At 60.2% G+C, this 12,609-nt stretch overlaps 1 protein-coding gene across 1 annotated transcript; it reads left to right on the forward strand.

Moving 5' to 3' along the window:
• Positions 1 to 298: 298 nt before the first annotated feature.
• NUAK2 (NUAK family kinase 2) lies at positions 299 to 11,955 on the forward strand. Its single transcript, XM_087762000.1, has 7 exons — positions 299 to 578; positions 5,374 to 5,494; positions 6,946 to 7,097; positions 8,073 to 8,138; positions 9,206 to 9,325; positions 9,689 to 9,821; positions 9,911 to 11,955. Exons 1-7 carry the CDS (start codon positions 366 to 368, stop codon positions 11,041 to 11,043), a joined length of 1,938 nt encoding a protein of 645 aa, XP_087618126.1. The 5' UTR covers positions 299 to 365; the 3' UTR covers positions 11,044 to 11,955.
• Positions 11,956 to 12,609: the final 654 nt, after the last annotated feature.

Consider the following 12,609-nt stretch of genomic DNA (forward strand, 5'->3'; position numbering starts at 1 on the left):
TCTGCGGGACACCCCTTCACACCCCCTGCTCCCCCTGGGGACCCGCTTTGTCCCCGGGTTGCCTCTGCCCCCCCCGTGCATCCTCCCTTTGCACCCAGCCTGGCAGCGCCCCGCCGCCTGCGCCCCCCCTTCGCACCCGCCCTGCCCGCGGGTTCCCCCCCGTCCCCTCCACCCCTGCCCGTGGGATCCCCCCGCCGCCCGGGCCCCCCCTCCCCGCTCCAGCCCCGGTTCCCGGGCGGGGCGGCCGCCGCCGTGCGGCCAATGGGCGGGGGGGGGCGCGGCCGGCGGGGCCGCCGCATTTAGCGGCCGGGCCGGGCCGGGCCGGGCCGCACCGGGAGGCGGCGGAGCCGGGGCCGGAGCGCGGCATGGAGCGGGCGGCGGGGCCAGGGACGGGGCCAGCGCTGGCCACCTCGCTGGCCGAGGGGCTCATCAAATCCCCGCGGCCGCTGATGAAGAAGCAGGCGGTGAAGCGGCACCACCACAAGCACAACCTCAAGCACCGCTACGAGTTCCTGGAAACGCTGGGGAAGGGCACCTACGGGAAGGTGAAGAAAGCCCGGGAGCGCTCCGGCAAACTGGTAAGGATCCGTCCCCGGTGCATCCCCAGCGCGAGCCGGTGCGGGGCCCCTCAGCATCCCCCTGCTCGGAGCAGCGCGGCCCCGGTGCATCCCCCCTCCCCTCGCCCCGGTGCATCCCCGCCGGTACCCGGGAAGGCGCAGCCCCCGCCCGGCCCCGCTCCCGGTGCGGCGTGCGGGGAGGCTGCGGCGCTGCCGTCCCCGGGGCGGGGACGGCCCGGAGGGACCTCGCGCCCCCCGGGGGGTTTGCAGCTCCTCTCGCCCACTCGACCTCCTCGGGCTTCCTGGTGAAAGGAGCCTGCAGGTATCCGGCAGCCAAGAGCAAACATTGCACTTGAGTCTCAAGGGTTTTCCCCTTCCTCTCGCCCTGGTTCATGGTCGGTTTTGCGTGGTGGCTCTGGGCAGCGGTGTGTGGCACGCAAGCAAAGCCGAGCCCCTCTGAGCCCCCAGTGTCTGGCTGAAATCGTGACTCAATCAACGCCTCAGCCCCTCTGAAGCAAGCACCTGCGTGCGATGCACGGCTCAACCCGGAGCACAGCGATCCGGAGGGCTGGAAGTGTGCAGGGAGATGTGGGGGGCCCTCACCCCCAGGAACATGGGGTGCTGCTGTCCTGCCGGCCCTGTCCTTTGGGAACCTGCAAGGGTTCAAAGGGCAACCTCAAACGGGATTTCCCTGCCCCTGTTCAGTCCCCAGCACCCTGCGGTGTGGGATGGGACCCAAGAAAGGCACTTGCACACCAGCCCATCTTGAGCCCATGGGTGAGCAGTGAGGGCCCATCTGCGGGCGGCGAGACTGGCCCAGCAAGGCTCTGAGGGCTGAGCAGAAGAGCGGGGTGCGAGATTGGATCACTGAGGGCAAGGAAAACAGCTGTAAATCTGAGAGGTTTTCTTGTGTAACGCGACAGCTCTTAATTAAGTCAGATCTGCCGTTTCCATTAGCCTATCTGATTCTGAAGAAGCTGCTGTTTTGCTGCATAATCAGGGCCTTGAAATGCAGCTTCCACCCACCGCCCGAGAAGGATGGGCGGGAAGGCTTGGCTTTCCCTGCCTGCACCTAGCGACGCTTGTGCAGGGGATCTCTGAACTGCCAGAAAGCTCAGCTCTCTGTGAAGCCCCTTAGGACAGGGACTGTTTGTCTAGCAGCATTGCTCTGTTATGATGCAAATTAAATACACAGGCCAATGACTCCTTAATAAATGTCGGAGATAGTCAAAGGCCTGACTAACTAGTACCTCAGCGAGCTGGCCATGTAGGAACAGGAGGCTTAACCACAAATCTCTCCTCTTCCCACAAATTCTTTCTTGTAGCACTCAGCGTTTCCGAACCTGTTTAATCTTCAGGCTTATCCTGAGCTGGGTTGTTATTTGCTCCTTCTCTAAGTGGCTTTCACTTCCTAAACACGGAGGTGAGGTGTGAGCAGGTACTGCTGCCTCCGCCGCTTGCCCCTCCTGGGCTGTGCCGATCCGACGCTACCGGCTGAGGCTGTAAAGCTGGAGCTGCTCCATGCGTGGTTTTTCCCTCTGGCTAATCAGAAACTGTCTCTGTCAGATGCACTGAGTATTGAACCATCTCGTTTTACTGCCTAGCTTTCTTTTTTCCTCTGAATTTTAACCAACCTACCTGGACTTAGCTCGGGGCAAGGTGTGTCTAACCAGTTGGTAGACTGCAGGGAAGACCAGGCTCCCGCAGCTGAAGGATTTTTGGGGACTTCCATGAATGTTCTTTGTCTGAAAAAAACCTTGTTTTCTGGTTAGAAGTCCTTTCGGTGAAACGATGCTCGCGCCTTTTGGTGGGTACTTCTGCCAAGTGCCCTTCCCAGTCCTTGGAAAATTGTTGTGTCCCTGAAATATCAAGCAGGTGGGGAGAGAGCTGCTGGTTCTTTTTTCTTTCCTTTTTTTTTTTTTCTTTTTTTTCTTCTTTTCCCTGCATTTTTTGGTTTGAAGATTCAGTAACGTGTGCCATGGTGGTGCAAACGGGCTCCTGCACCTGTTTGCATGGCAGCATCTGGCCTTTTTCTCTCCCAGCCTGGTGTTTCTCCCAGCCTGGTTCCCAAGCCCTGGCCTGCAGCCAAGTCAAATAGAAAGAGGGACCTCCTGCGGGACTCACTCGCGGTGTCAGAAACGTATTTGTGGGCTTGCGTGGTGTCAAGGGGAAGGCAGCACCTGGAATATCCCAAAGCAGCAAAGGCTCTTTTGATCTCCAGTAAGGGGCGAACCCCGGTTTCTTCTGTAGTGGGTTGTAATCCATATTTCATGGAGCACGAAATGCTGCACTTGCAACCTGGAACAACTTCTGAAGTGCTGCCTGGGGTTGTAGCTTAATGCATCTTTCAGCAGCTGCTGAAAATATCTGTTCTGACCCCAAAAAACCTGTTAATTAAAAGCCTTTTTGACTTGGAAAGTACTCTGAGTTCTCTAGGCTCCTGCAGCGGGACTTCTTGGGGCTGTTTCCTACAGGAGATTCTTCTCATAGCGTTGACGGTGGAGGCAGCGTGTAGGCTGTGGCAGCGTCTGTCCCTGAAGCTGCTGGTCCTCGTCTCCAGGGTGGCCGGGCACGGCCTTTTCTGTCTCAAGGGGAGATCCTCTGCTGTCAGCCCTCTTGGTAGGGGATGTTTTGGAACAAAGCTGCTTCTCGGCACCCCTGGGGAAGGATGGGATGGCCAAGGGATTAGCCTCCCCAGCAGGGCAGGGCTTGGCAGGCAGATCAATCATCCCACCCTGGGTAGCTGGTCCAGTCTCTGTTGTACGAGATGTGGGCCCTAACAGTGCCGTGCCCTCGCTGTGCGTCGTGCCCAGCCGTTACAGAGCCAGCTGGCCGGCCTGCGGGCAGCGCCCAGCCAGGAGAACCCGGGGCTCTAACAGCGCCCTGAACCTGCTCCCTGCTGCAGCAGGACCCATCTGCCTTGGAGGCCACTAACTGCTCCGCTCATAGGCGAGGCCGTTCTCCGGCATTGTGCTGGATACAGCCAGCGGCATCTCCTAAGGCTTCCCGCGCTGGCAGCCTGGAGCCACTTTGTCTTTTCGTGGGCAGTGGATCTCGCCCTGAGCCCCGGCTCAGCAGTGTATGTGCGCGAGCATCTTGGTCAGCAAGCAAACATGCTGCATGCACCCTAAAATGCTGAGGCTTTTGGGCTGGACGTTGAGCTTTAGCGGGGAGATGAAGAGAATGAGTCACCAGGAGTTTTGGAGGGCAGGAGCAGGCTGATTTGCTGCATAAAGGCTTTGCCTGCATTCTAGTGGGGGTCAGGTATCAGGGGCTGGAGCAAAAAATTGTTAAACTTTAACCTGTTAACCTAGCACAAAGGTCAGGGAAAAGAATACCTGGCTTTCAAGAAGCTGTTAAGCACCTTCAGTATTGCTTTGTACAGAAACTTGGGCCTGGGTTATTGAACTTCCCTTGGCCAGAGTCCATTCTGCTTGGTTGCTTCAACCCTTGGGGCTGGTGCAGGCACAATGCTTCTCCAGTGCACAGGGGGCAACCCCTGCCCTGGCCAGTGCTGGCCTGAAGCGGGCCAGTGCAGCAGAGATGTGCTCTGGGGCCAGAGGGACTCCATCGGCCATCTCCCACATGCCCATCAGCCCTTAAAATTGGGTCCTTCTCCCATGAAGACACTGATGTGGCAGCTGAGATCTCACTGCTTTAGCATCTGGTGACTTGCTGTGGGTGCGATAGGCCTTGCTTAGCAAGGGTTGCAAACTTGCTCTGAGCCTTTTGCTGCTGGGTGGGCGAGGTCCCAAGGAGCGAGGTTTCCCACTCCCCTAAATCAGTGGGAGTCGAGGCCAAGCGTCCGTCCTGCACAGCCAAAGGCGGAGGAGGGTTCCTGTGCAGCGTAGCCATGAGCATCGCTCCTGTGCTGGCAGCTGGGGCCGCGGGTGTCCGTGGCCCCTCTCCCTGTTGCTGGGCGACTGGTGCGGGGGTCCCTTTACAGGATTAATGCTGTTCCGCATTCTTGTCTGATACAAAAAAAGAGGTTCTGCTGGATTCAATTGTAAATTCAACCCTAGGAGCACATTGTCTCTCCCCAGCCCCTTTGAAAGAGGATTAGAAGGCATCTATTCTCCAGCACTTACTCTTCTTTCTCCTCCCCTTTCAATTTCCTTGTAGAGGATAACTGGAAAACCTAAGCGAAAGCCTGGAAAGCAGCTCACATCATCAGCGCCGGGTCTCCCGGCTGGCTGGAGCACAGTCCTGTGCCTAGGAGGCATCTGCTCTTTCATACCAAACTTTCTTACCTCTACGTAATCAGCTCCTTGAAATAAGTATTCGCAAGGAAAACAAAACCTGGTTTTATTTGTTGTTTTTTTTTTCTTTTTTCATTTTCATGACCCCAAGAAGACGTTGTTGTTGTTATCTTCCAAGTCATGTGTGCAAGTCACATTCCTTTGGCTGGCCCCCGTCCAGCAGCGGCTGTAGCCTGGGACACAATTCCTGTAAGGCACGGCACGTAACTGAGGAGCAGGGCTGCGCTACCTGCGGGAGGAGGCTTGGGGAGCTCCTCTGGTAGGAGCTGGCAGCAGGTTTCCCTTGGGGGGAGCTTCTGTGCACAGCAACAGGGCTTGGAAAGTATAAAAACCTAATTGATAAAGTTCACTTTCATTGGAGTTGCTTCAGCGGAGGCGTGCAGCGTGGCTCTCGGATACAGCACGCCTGGGTGGAGAAGCTGGGTCGTTGATCTCTTCCTTGTGATCCCTTCCCAAAAGATGGGGGTGGGTTTCTTGCCCTGCAGCAGGCTTTGGGAAGCCACAGTGCTCCTGGCCCCAACAGCCGGCTGACCCTCTGTGCGTTTGCTCATCTGCAGGTGGCTATCAAGTCGATCCGGAAAGACAAAATCAAGGATGAGCAGGACCTTGTCCATATCCGGAGAGAGATTGAGATCATGTCCTCCCTCAACCACCCCCACATCATCGCTGTCCACGAAGGTGAGCCCTCCTTTCACCTCCCCTTGCCAGCAGCATCCCCGAGCGGAGCCTCTCCCGAGGGGCTGGGTACTGGGGCAGGCTCTGCAGCAGTGGGAATGGGGTTAGCGCTCGCCACTCTCCTCCCTCTGCTCGTTCAGAGCAGAAGCTGTTTGCCGGTGCCGTGCTGGTGACTCAGTGCCGGCAGGGAGAGCAGATGCTGCTGGGCTCTGGTTTCCCTGCTGCACTCCCCCGCCTGCATGCAGAGCAGCGGCGAGGGGAAATACCTGCTCCAGAAATAGCCGCTTCCCGTCCCATCCCCTCCCGCCTGGAGAGGGAAGCCAGCTCCAAAAGTTTACGTGGCCTTTTGAGGCTGGAAGCCCTAGCGCTGCTGCCGGTGAGAGGCTGTGCTGTGGCGGGGAGCCGGTGGCCAGGGTCCCCTGTAAAGCCCAGTGCGATGTGTGGCTCTGGTTGTGCTGGACCCTCGCCCCAGCCATAGCAAGTGCCGGAGCAGTGGGAATCTCTGTGGCTCCGCGCTCAGCCCGAGGCAGGAGCTAATCTTGGTGCTGGAGTCCTTCTCTTTCCCTCCCCTGGGGTGCAGGAAAACCAAACTGCAGGGTGCTGGCAGAGCTCCTGGTGCTGCTGGGCTTGGCTTTACGGCCAGGGCTGGGCTTTGCTCCCAGGGTGTCGGGGTAACACCAACCAAAGGGGAATTTTTCAAGTTCTAGCTATGACCAGACTTAGAGCAAATCTCCAGCTGGATCAGTCTTTGCTTAAACACCGAGTCCTTTGGCTGCAAACCCCCCGTGCTCTTCCTCGGGGCTGGCTCTGCTGGGGTTCGTTGCGCTGTGCCAGCGTGTGGCCGGTGCCTGTGTTATCGCTGCCTGGCTGGTGTATGTGAGGTATCCAGAGCCCTTTTGTCCTCTAAAGAAAAGCAAGTGGCTTGGCAGTTCGTGGGCAGTGTTTGCAAGGACTGAGTCACGCTGGCTGCTGGAATTCAAAAATATTGAGGTAGCTTTCTGCAAACAGGAAGAAAATGCTCCGTCTCTTGGCTTCAGCCGGAGCCTTGTTGGGAGCAACGGGAACATGCGGAAAGGCCACCCGGCTGTGCCAGCCGGTAGCTCCGTTGCCTTCCCCCTCGGCAGGGCTCTATCTAGCAAAGAACCACGCGTCTTAGTCACCTCCTGGCAGAGCAGAGCCCTTTCTCCTGTGCTCTGGGGCTGCAGAGGCTGCTTGGCCAGCAGCCCCGGTGGCACTGGGGGATGCGGGTGGCAGCTCTGGCCGCCCCCCTCCGACCTGCAGAAACCCCGACACCTTCTGTTGTGCAAAAGAGACTGAGGGCACAGGCAGTGGGGTGGGCAGTGTGTTAGAGTAGGTCAGGGCTCCACCTGCTCGTTAAAAGGCACGTGCTAACGAGAAGTCCCTTAGCTCCAAGCATCCTTCCTAACACCCTGTGGCTTCCCATCTCCGCGCAGTGTTTGAGAACAGCAGCAAGATCGTCATCGTGATGGAGTACGCCAGCAAGGGGGACCTGTACGACTACATCAGCGAGCGGCAGCGGCTGACGGAGCAGGAGGCACGCCACTTCTTCCGGCAGGTCGTGTCGGCCGTCTACTACTGCCACAAGGTGGGTGGGCACCGCGCTTCCCACCGCCGTCCCGGGGGGAGAGCGGAGGGATCGGCTCCTGTGTGCTCGGCAGGGCTGGCTCTGGGGAGAGGAGCAGCAGCTGGGGCTGGGCACAGACCCAGCGCCTGATGGGGAGGCTCGTGGCCGTTGGCCTTTCCCAGGAAAGGGGTTAATCCTGCCTCTTATCTGAAGGGTGCGGTGGCCCTCGGGCTTGCGCAGAGGCAGTGCCCGAGCAGCTTTCGGAAAATCCTTGGCTTGGCTTTCCGCTGCTGCGGTGTGGGGCTGACTAACCCCGCCGGGGAGCTATCGACTCTGTCCCACCCGCCCAGAGGGAGACGCCCAGGGCTGGCTGCCGGGGCTGAAAGCCAAGCCCTGGGTCACCTCTTTTGTCCCCTGAAAGGGATGTAAAGCTATAGGGCCCTGTCTGGGGCTGTGGGATGAGCTGTGCCTGCCCTGGAAGGACCCTCGAGCCTGGGGGATGCTCCAAGGCCATGCCTGGTCATGCCTCGGTCCTGGATACCTGTGTGCCCTTGGCAGGAAGGGGGGGGTTGCAGGGCACCTCCTGAACCCAAAGAAAAGCAGGGTCTTGGCTGGGCAGCAGCAGGTCGTGGCAAAGCACAGAGCTGTGCCCACCGGGCCCTGCCGGGAGCTGGCACCAGCCGCTCTGGTGGGTGCGTAGCGGGGGAGGGCGCGGGAGCCCAGCGTGGCGCCAGGCGTGGGGTGCTGGTGTGGGGTGCCGCCCTGCTCGTGCTTCCAAGCAGCGCGGGGAGCTGGTGGCACCCATGTCAGGACGTGGTTTACAGCCTGTCCTCGTCCACGCACCCAGGGTTATTTTACTGCTCCTCTGATTGCCGTCACCGTGTCCTGTTTGCGTGCCGCTGTGCTGGTGAACAGCAGTGACCTCCCCGTGCTGCCTGACTTTCCCTTCCTCAAACATGCTGTAAACTAAACCCGGCTTTCCCTTCCCTCACGCAGAATGGGATCGTTCACAGGGACCTGAAGCTGGAGAACATCCTTCTTGATGCAAACGGGAACATCAAGGTGAGGGGCTGGCAGAGCCTGGCCGTGCCTTGGGTTTCACCCAGCAAAGGGGCCTAAGGGCTGCCGCCCAGCGTGGAGGGGCTAGGGGTGGCCACGACGGCCCAGTCCCCCAGGGCACGGGGTTCCCCTGCAGCTCTGGGAAGCATCCATCAGCTCTGGGACCACTGGCATTGCCTGTGCTGCAATTTGCCCAGGAGATGGGAAGCTGGGAGGGTGCCTGTGCCTGCCCCTGCTATCTGTGCCCGGCAGCTGTGCGGGAGAGGCTGCAGAGGCAGAGCCTCAGTGCTGCCTATTAAAGCCATAACTGTGTATCTGACTGCTGATAAGAGGGCAAAGTCTGAACGCTGAGGTCAGAGCACAACTGGCTGGATAAGAAAGGCCTCTGCCAGTGAAAGTCCCGGTCCCCGTACGTGCCGGCCAGGCTGGCAGAGGGAGGTGCGGGGCAGGTCCCGGCTCCGCTGGCCCCCAGCGATGCTTTTTGCCTTGGCCGGGAGCGCTGCAGCTGCCCGGGGAGGAAGGGCATGGCTGTGGCCGGGAATTGGTGCGGTCAGGGATAAACAGGCTGCGGGGCTTTATCTCTGTAAGGGGTAATTTTGCAATTGGGAGCTCGTAAGCAGGGACTGTACTTTCTGCTCACTGAGAGGTGACGGGTGTGATGAGGATAATGAATGCCTGTGTGCTAGGTGGAGCAGATAGGGACTAAAGCAGCCTCCTGTGGCTGTGAATGAGCTGGAGGAGAGCCCGGCAGCTCTCCCTCTAACCACACCTCTGCAGCTGTCTCTGCTCCCGGCATGGCAGTGATGGGGCTGGAGGGGCAGAGCCGCAGGGCAGCTGCTGTGGTGGCTGGGACGAGCGTTCTGGGAAGGGGAGAGGGGCAGGAGCAGCCTTGGGGGTGGAAAGCCAGGCTGCTGCTGCTCCCTGAGGAGACTGAGGGCACCCAGGGCCAGGGTGCCAAGGGCAGCCCTGGTTTCGGCCAAGCTCACAGCTGGCGAGCTTCAGGTGGCAATGATGCTCCACTTGCAAAGGGGAACTTTGCTGCTCGATAACAGCTATAAATGTCTCTCTAGATTGCAGATTTTGGCCTGTCCAACGTTTACCAGCAGGACAAACTTCTACAGACTTACTGCGGCAGCCCTCTCTATGCATCCCCCGAAATCATCAACGGGAGGCCGTACAAGGGCCCGGAGGTAGGCTGTGCCTCGCCCCCTGTGTGGGGGAATGTCTTGTTGCCTCTTCGCTCGGACTTGGGAAAGCGCTGGGTGTTCTCCCAGTGGCACATTGTGGGCAGAGCCCTGCCTGTGTGGTTTGGGGTAACAGGTCCCCTAAGACCAAGCACTGCGTGGTTGGTGTGTGGCAGCCACGGTGGGGTGGGCACGGTGGGATGCAGGTGGCTGGAGCTGGTCCTGCCCCCTGCTCTGTCCTCCCCCATGGCTGCTGCTGTCCCGGGAGCTGCCGCTGAGGCTCTGGCGGGGGGCCCTGCCCAGGCGGGGTGGGGGCCAGGGCAGCCCAGTCCTGCTGCCCCCCTCCAGGCTCGTCTGTCCCTCTGGCAGGTGGACAGCTGGTCCCTGGGCGTTCTCCTCTACATCCTGGTCCATGGCACGATGCCGTTTGATGGCCACGACTACAAGACTCTGGTCAAGCAGATCACGAGCGGGGACTACCGGGAGCCCACGAAGCTGTCTGGTAGGCAGACCCCCACCACCCTGCGTGTCCGTCCCTCCCCCCCCCCCCCCAACAAGTTCCCTTCGGTGCCTGACCTGCCTCTTCCCCAGATGCCTGTGGGCTGATCCGGTGGATGCTGATGGTCAACCCAGAGCGCCGTGCCACCATTGAGGACATCGCCACGCACTGGTGGGTGAACTGGGGCTACAAAGTGCCCATCGGAGAGCAAGAGCTGCTGCGGGAGAACGAGTCCCCCCTGGCCACGGTGGCAGAGTGGCTTCGCCGCTCCTCCCGGCCCCTCCTGGAGAATGGCTCCAAGGTGCGATGCTTCTTGAAGCAGCACATCCCCGGCGTGGCCCTAGAGCGGCAGCGCTCCCTCAAGAAGTCCAAGAAGGAGAACGACGTCTCCCATGCACTGCAGGAGGTGGCCCTGGTCCCGGAGAACCCCTCCAAGTCCATCCTCAAGCGGCCCAAGGGCATCCTGAAAAAGAGAAACTCCTGCGAGCAGAAGGTGCCTGGCCCTGGCCCCCCGCTGGCAGCGCCCTTTGGAGAGGCGAGGGGTGAGGATGATGAGGTGGCTGCTGCGGGTCTCACCCGGATCCTGTCCTCTGAGATGCTGCCTTGCAGCAGGGACGTTGGAGCAGTGCCCACAGCCATGCCCAAGAAGGGAATACTTAAAAAGCCCTCGACAAGGGAGTCAGGGTATTACTCGTCCCTGGAGTGCAGTGAGTCTGGGGATGTCCTGGATGCGGGGAGCTTGGACCTCGATGGGAATGTGTTTGCTGACAACCCCTCCCCGGAGCAGGGCCCCCAGGGTCTCCCCACCCGCCGGAAAGGCATCCTCAAGCACAACGGCAAGTACTCCTCTAGCAGCACCGAGCCAGAGAGTCCCCCCGGGCCGGGCTTCAGGGGCTTCGACGAGGTGCCCCTGCCCCAGGTGCCCCGCGCCCGCCCATCCAATGCCGTGAGCGAGGACAGCATCCTCTCCACGGAGTCCTTCGACCAGCTCGACCTGCCCACCCGTGCACCCCACGGCAGCAGGGGCATGCGGGGCTGCGTGTCTGCCGACAGCCTCCTCCGGCTGGAAGAGGAGGAGGAGGTGGAGGAAGGGCGCAGGCTGCGCCGCTGGACTGTGACCCATTGCCGGAGTTCCCTGGGAGAGAGCAGCTTGTCCCTGGCAGGCTGTGACAGCATCACTGAGGTCTACCGGCGCGCCATGGCCATCGGGATGAAGCTGAGCTGAGGGCACCTCCTGGCAGGGCTCCCCGGGGTGGTGTGTGCTGGGGAGGGGGCTGAGCCCTCCCTGCCCCAGGGCTGCCGGTGCTGCTGAGCCACGTCCCACGTATTTATTTTGCAGCCTCGTGCCCCTTGGGGAGGAGCGCGGGTGCAGGCGGGGAGGGAGCCGTGGTGGCTGTGGGGCGTGGGTGGGGGGACACCCCAGGACCAGGACATTAAATGGACCAAAGCCCCGAGTGATCCTCCTGGGGGGTCCCGGAGGCTCCTCGCTGCCGTCTTCCCCTTGCAAACAGGCTCATCTCATCGGGGGGGGAAACCAAGGGGATGGGGGGATTTTTTTTTTTCTTTGCACTGTTTTTTGGCTGCACAAGATAACAGATGGGGCAGGTGATATACCTCAAACAAGCTGGAGATGGAGCAGGGTGCTGGCGAGGGGCTGAAGGGTGCTGCCCTGGCTGCCTGCAGGCTGGGCCCTTGGGACGTGCTGGCAACGGGGTCCAACCACCCATGCCCCGGCTCTTCCCTCTCCTGCACTGAGAAACCCAACTGGATCTGGCCGAACCCCCAGTCTGAGAACACGCTCTGATGCCAACATCTATTTTGTTTTTTTTAATGTTGAAAGGAGGAAAAAAAAAAAAAGTGCCTTTGGTGAGGCACCGCTTCTTTATTTATTGCATTTGTCCAACTTGATGTAAGACTTCAGCAGCACGGGCTGTGTCTGGCTCCATAGCGGCCACCCAGATGTCTTTCACGGGGGGGCGGAGGGGTCTGTGCCGTTGTCTCATGTGCCGCACGTCGAAGCTCTGTTGCACTATTGCCACGTGTTCACTGGCCCTTTCCCTTCTCCAGGGTGTGTGTGTTTTCCCCTCCTTCCTACAAAGTGATCTTGAGAAAACCATTAAATTAAAAGCAAACAGTAGCTGTGAGTTGTTCTCTTCATTGCTGTGCCGCTGCAGCTGGAGGGCAGGGAGGTGGGATGGGGTGCTGCTGCCTTGAGCTGCCTGTCCCGGGCTGGTGTCTCATGGCTCGCGCTGGGACAGGGCTTTGCATGGCACTGAGCCTGCTGTGGGGGCTTAAACTGGGCTTAAACTACTGCTTCCACCCCAGTGCTGCATGGTGCTGAGCTGCAACTTGGCATAGCTGTTATGTGGGGGCCCAGCACCCCCGGGGAGGGTGAATGGGTGTAGTTTTTAAGGCTGAGCTGCTGCTGGGTGACCCAGTGACAGGGGGCTGGCTGGAGGCAGGACTTGCCATCAGGGTACCACGGCACTGGTGCAGCGATGCTGCCCGTGCTGTGTCTCAACCCAGAGGGGAACGAACAAGCAGAGCCCAAAGGTTGGGGGAAGCTGCGCTGGAGGCGGGTGGCTGCTGAGGATGATGCCCCCCGGCTTGCCCCCTCCCCACCGCGGGCAGCCCTGCTGTCCCAGCTCTGCTCCCAAACCGCTTTCACAACGCTAGTGGTGTGTGGGTTTAGATTTGTGAAATACCTGCGGGTCTTGGTGGCAGGCACTCCCTCCTGGGGGGAGCCGCCGTCTCCTCTCGCAGTGCCTGCAGGTGCCTCCGCCGGAGGAAG

This window comes from Nipponia nippon, unplaced genomic scaffold, assembly GCF_047370975.1.
Source record: "Nipponia nippon isolate SJK-2023a ecotype South Korea unplaced genomic scaffold, ASM4737097v1 scaffold_25, whole genome shotgun sequence".
Classification (NCBI taxonomy): domain Eukaryota; kingdom Metazoa; phylum Chordata; class Aves; order Pelecaniformes; family Threskiornithidae; genus Nipponia; species Nipponia nippon.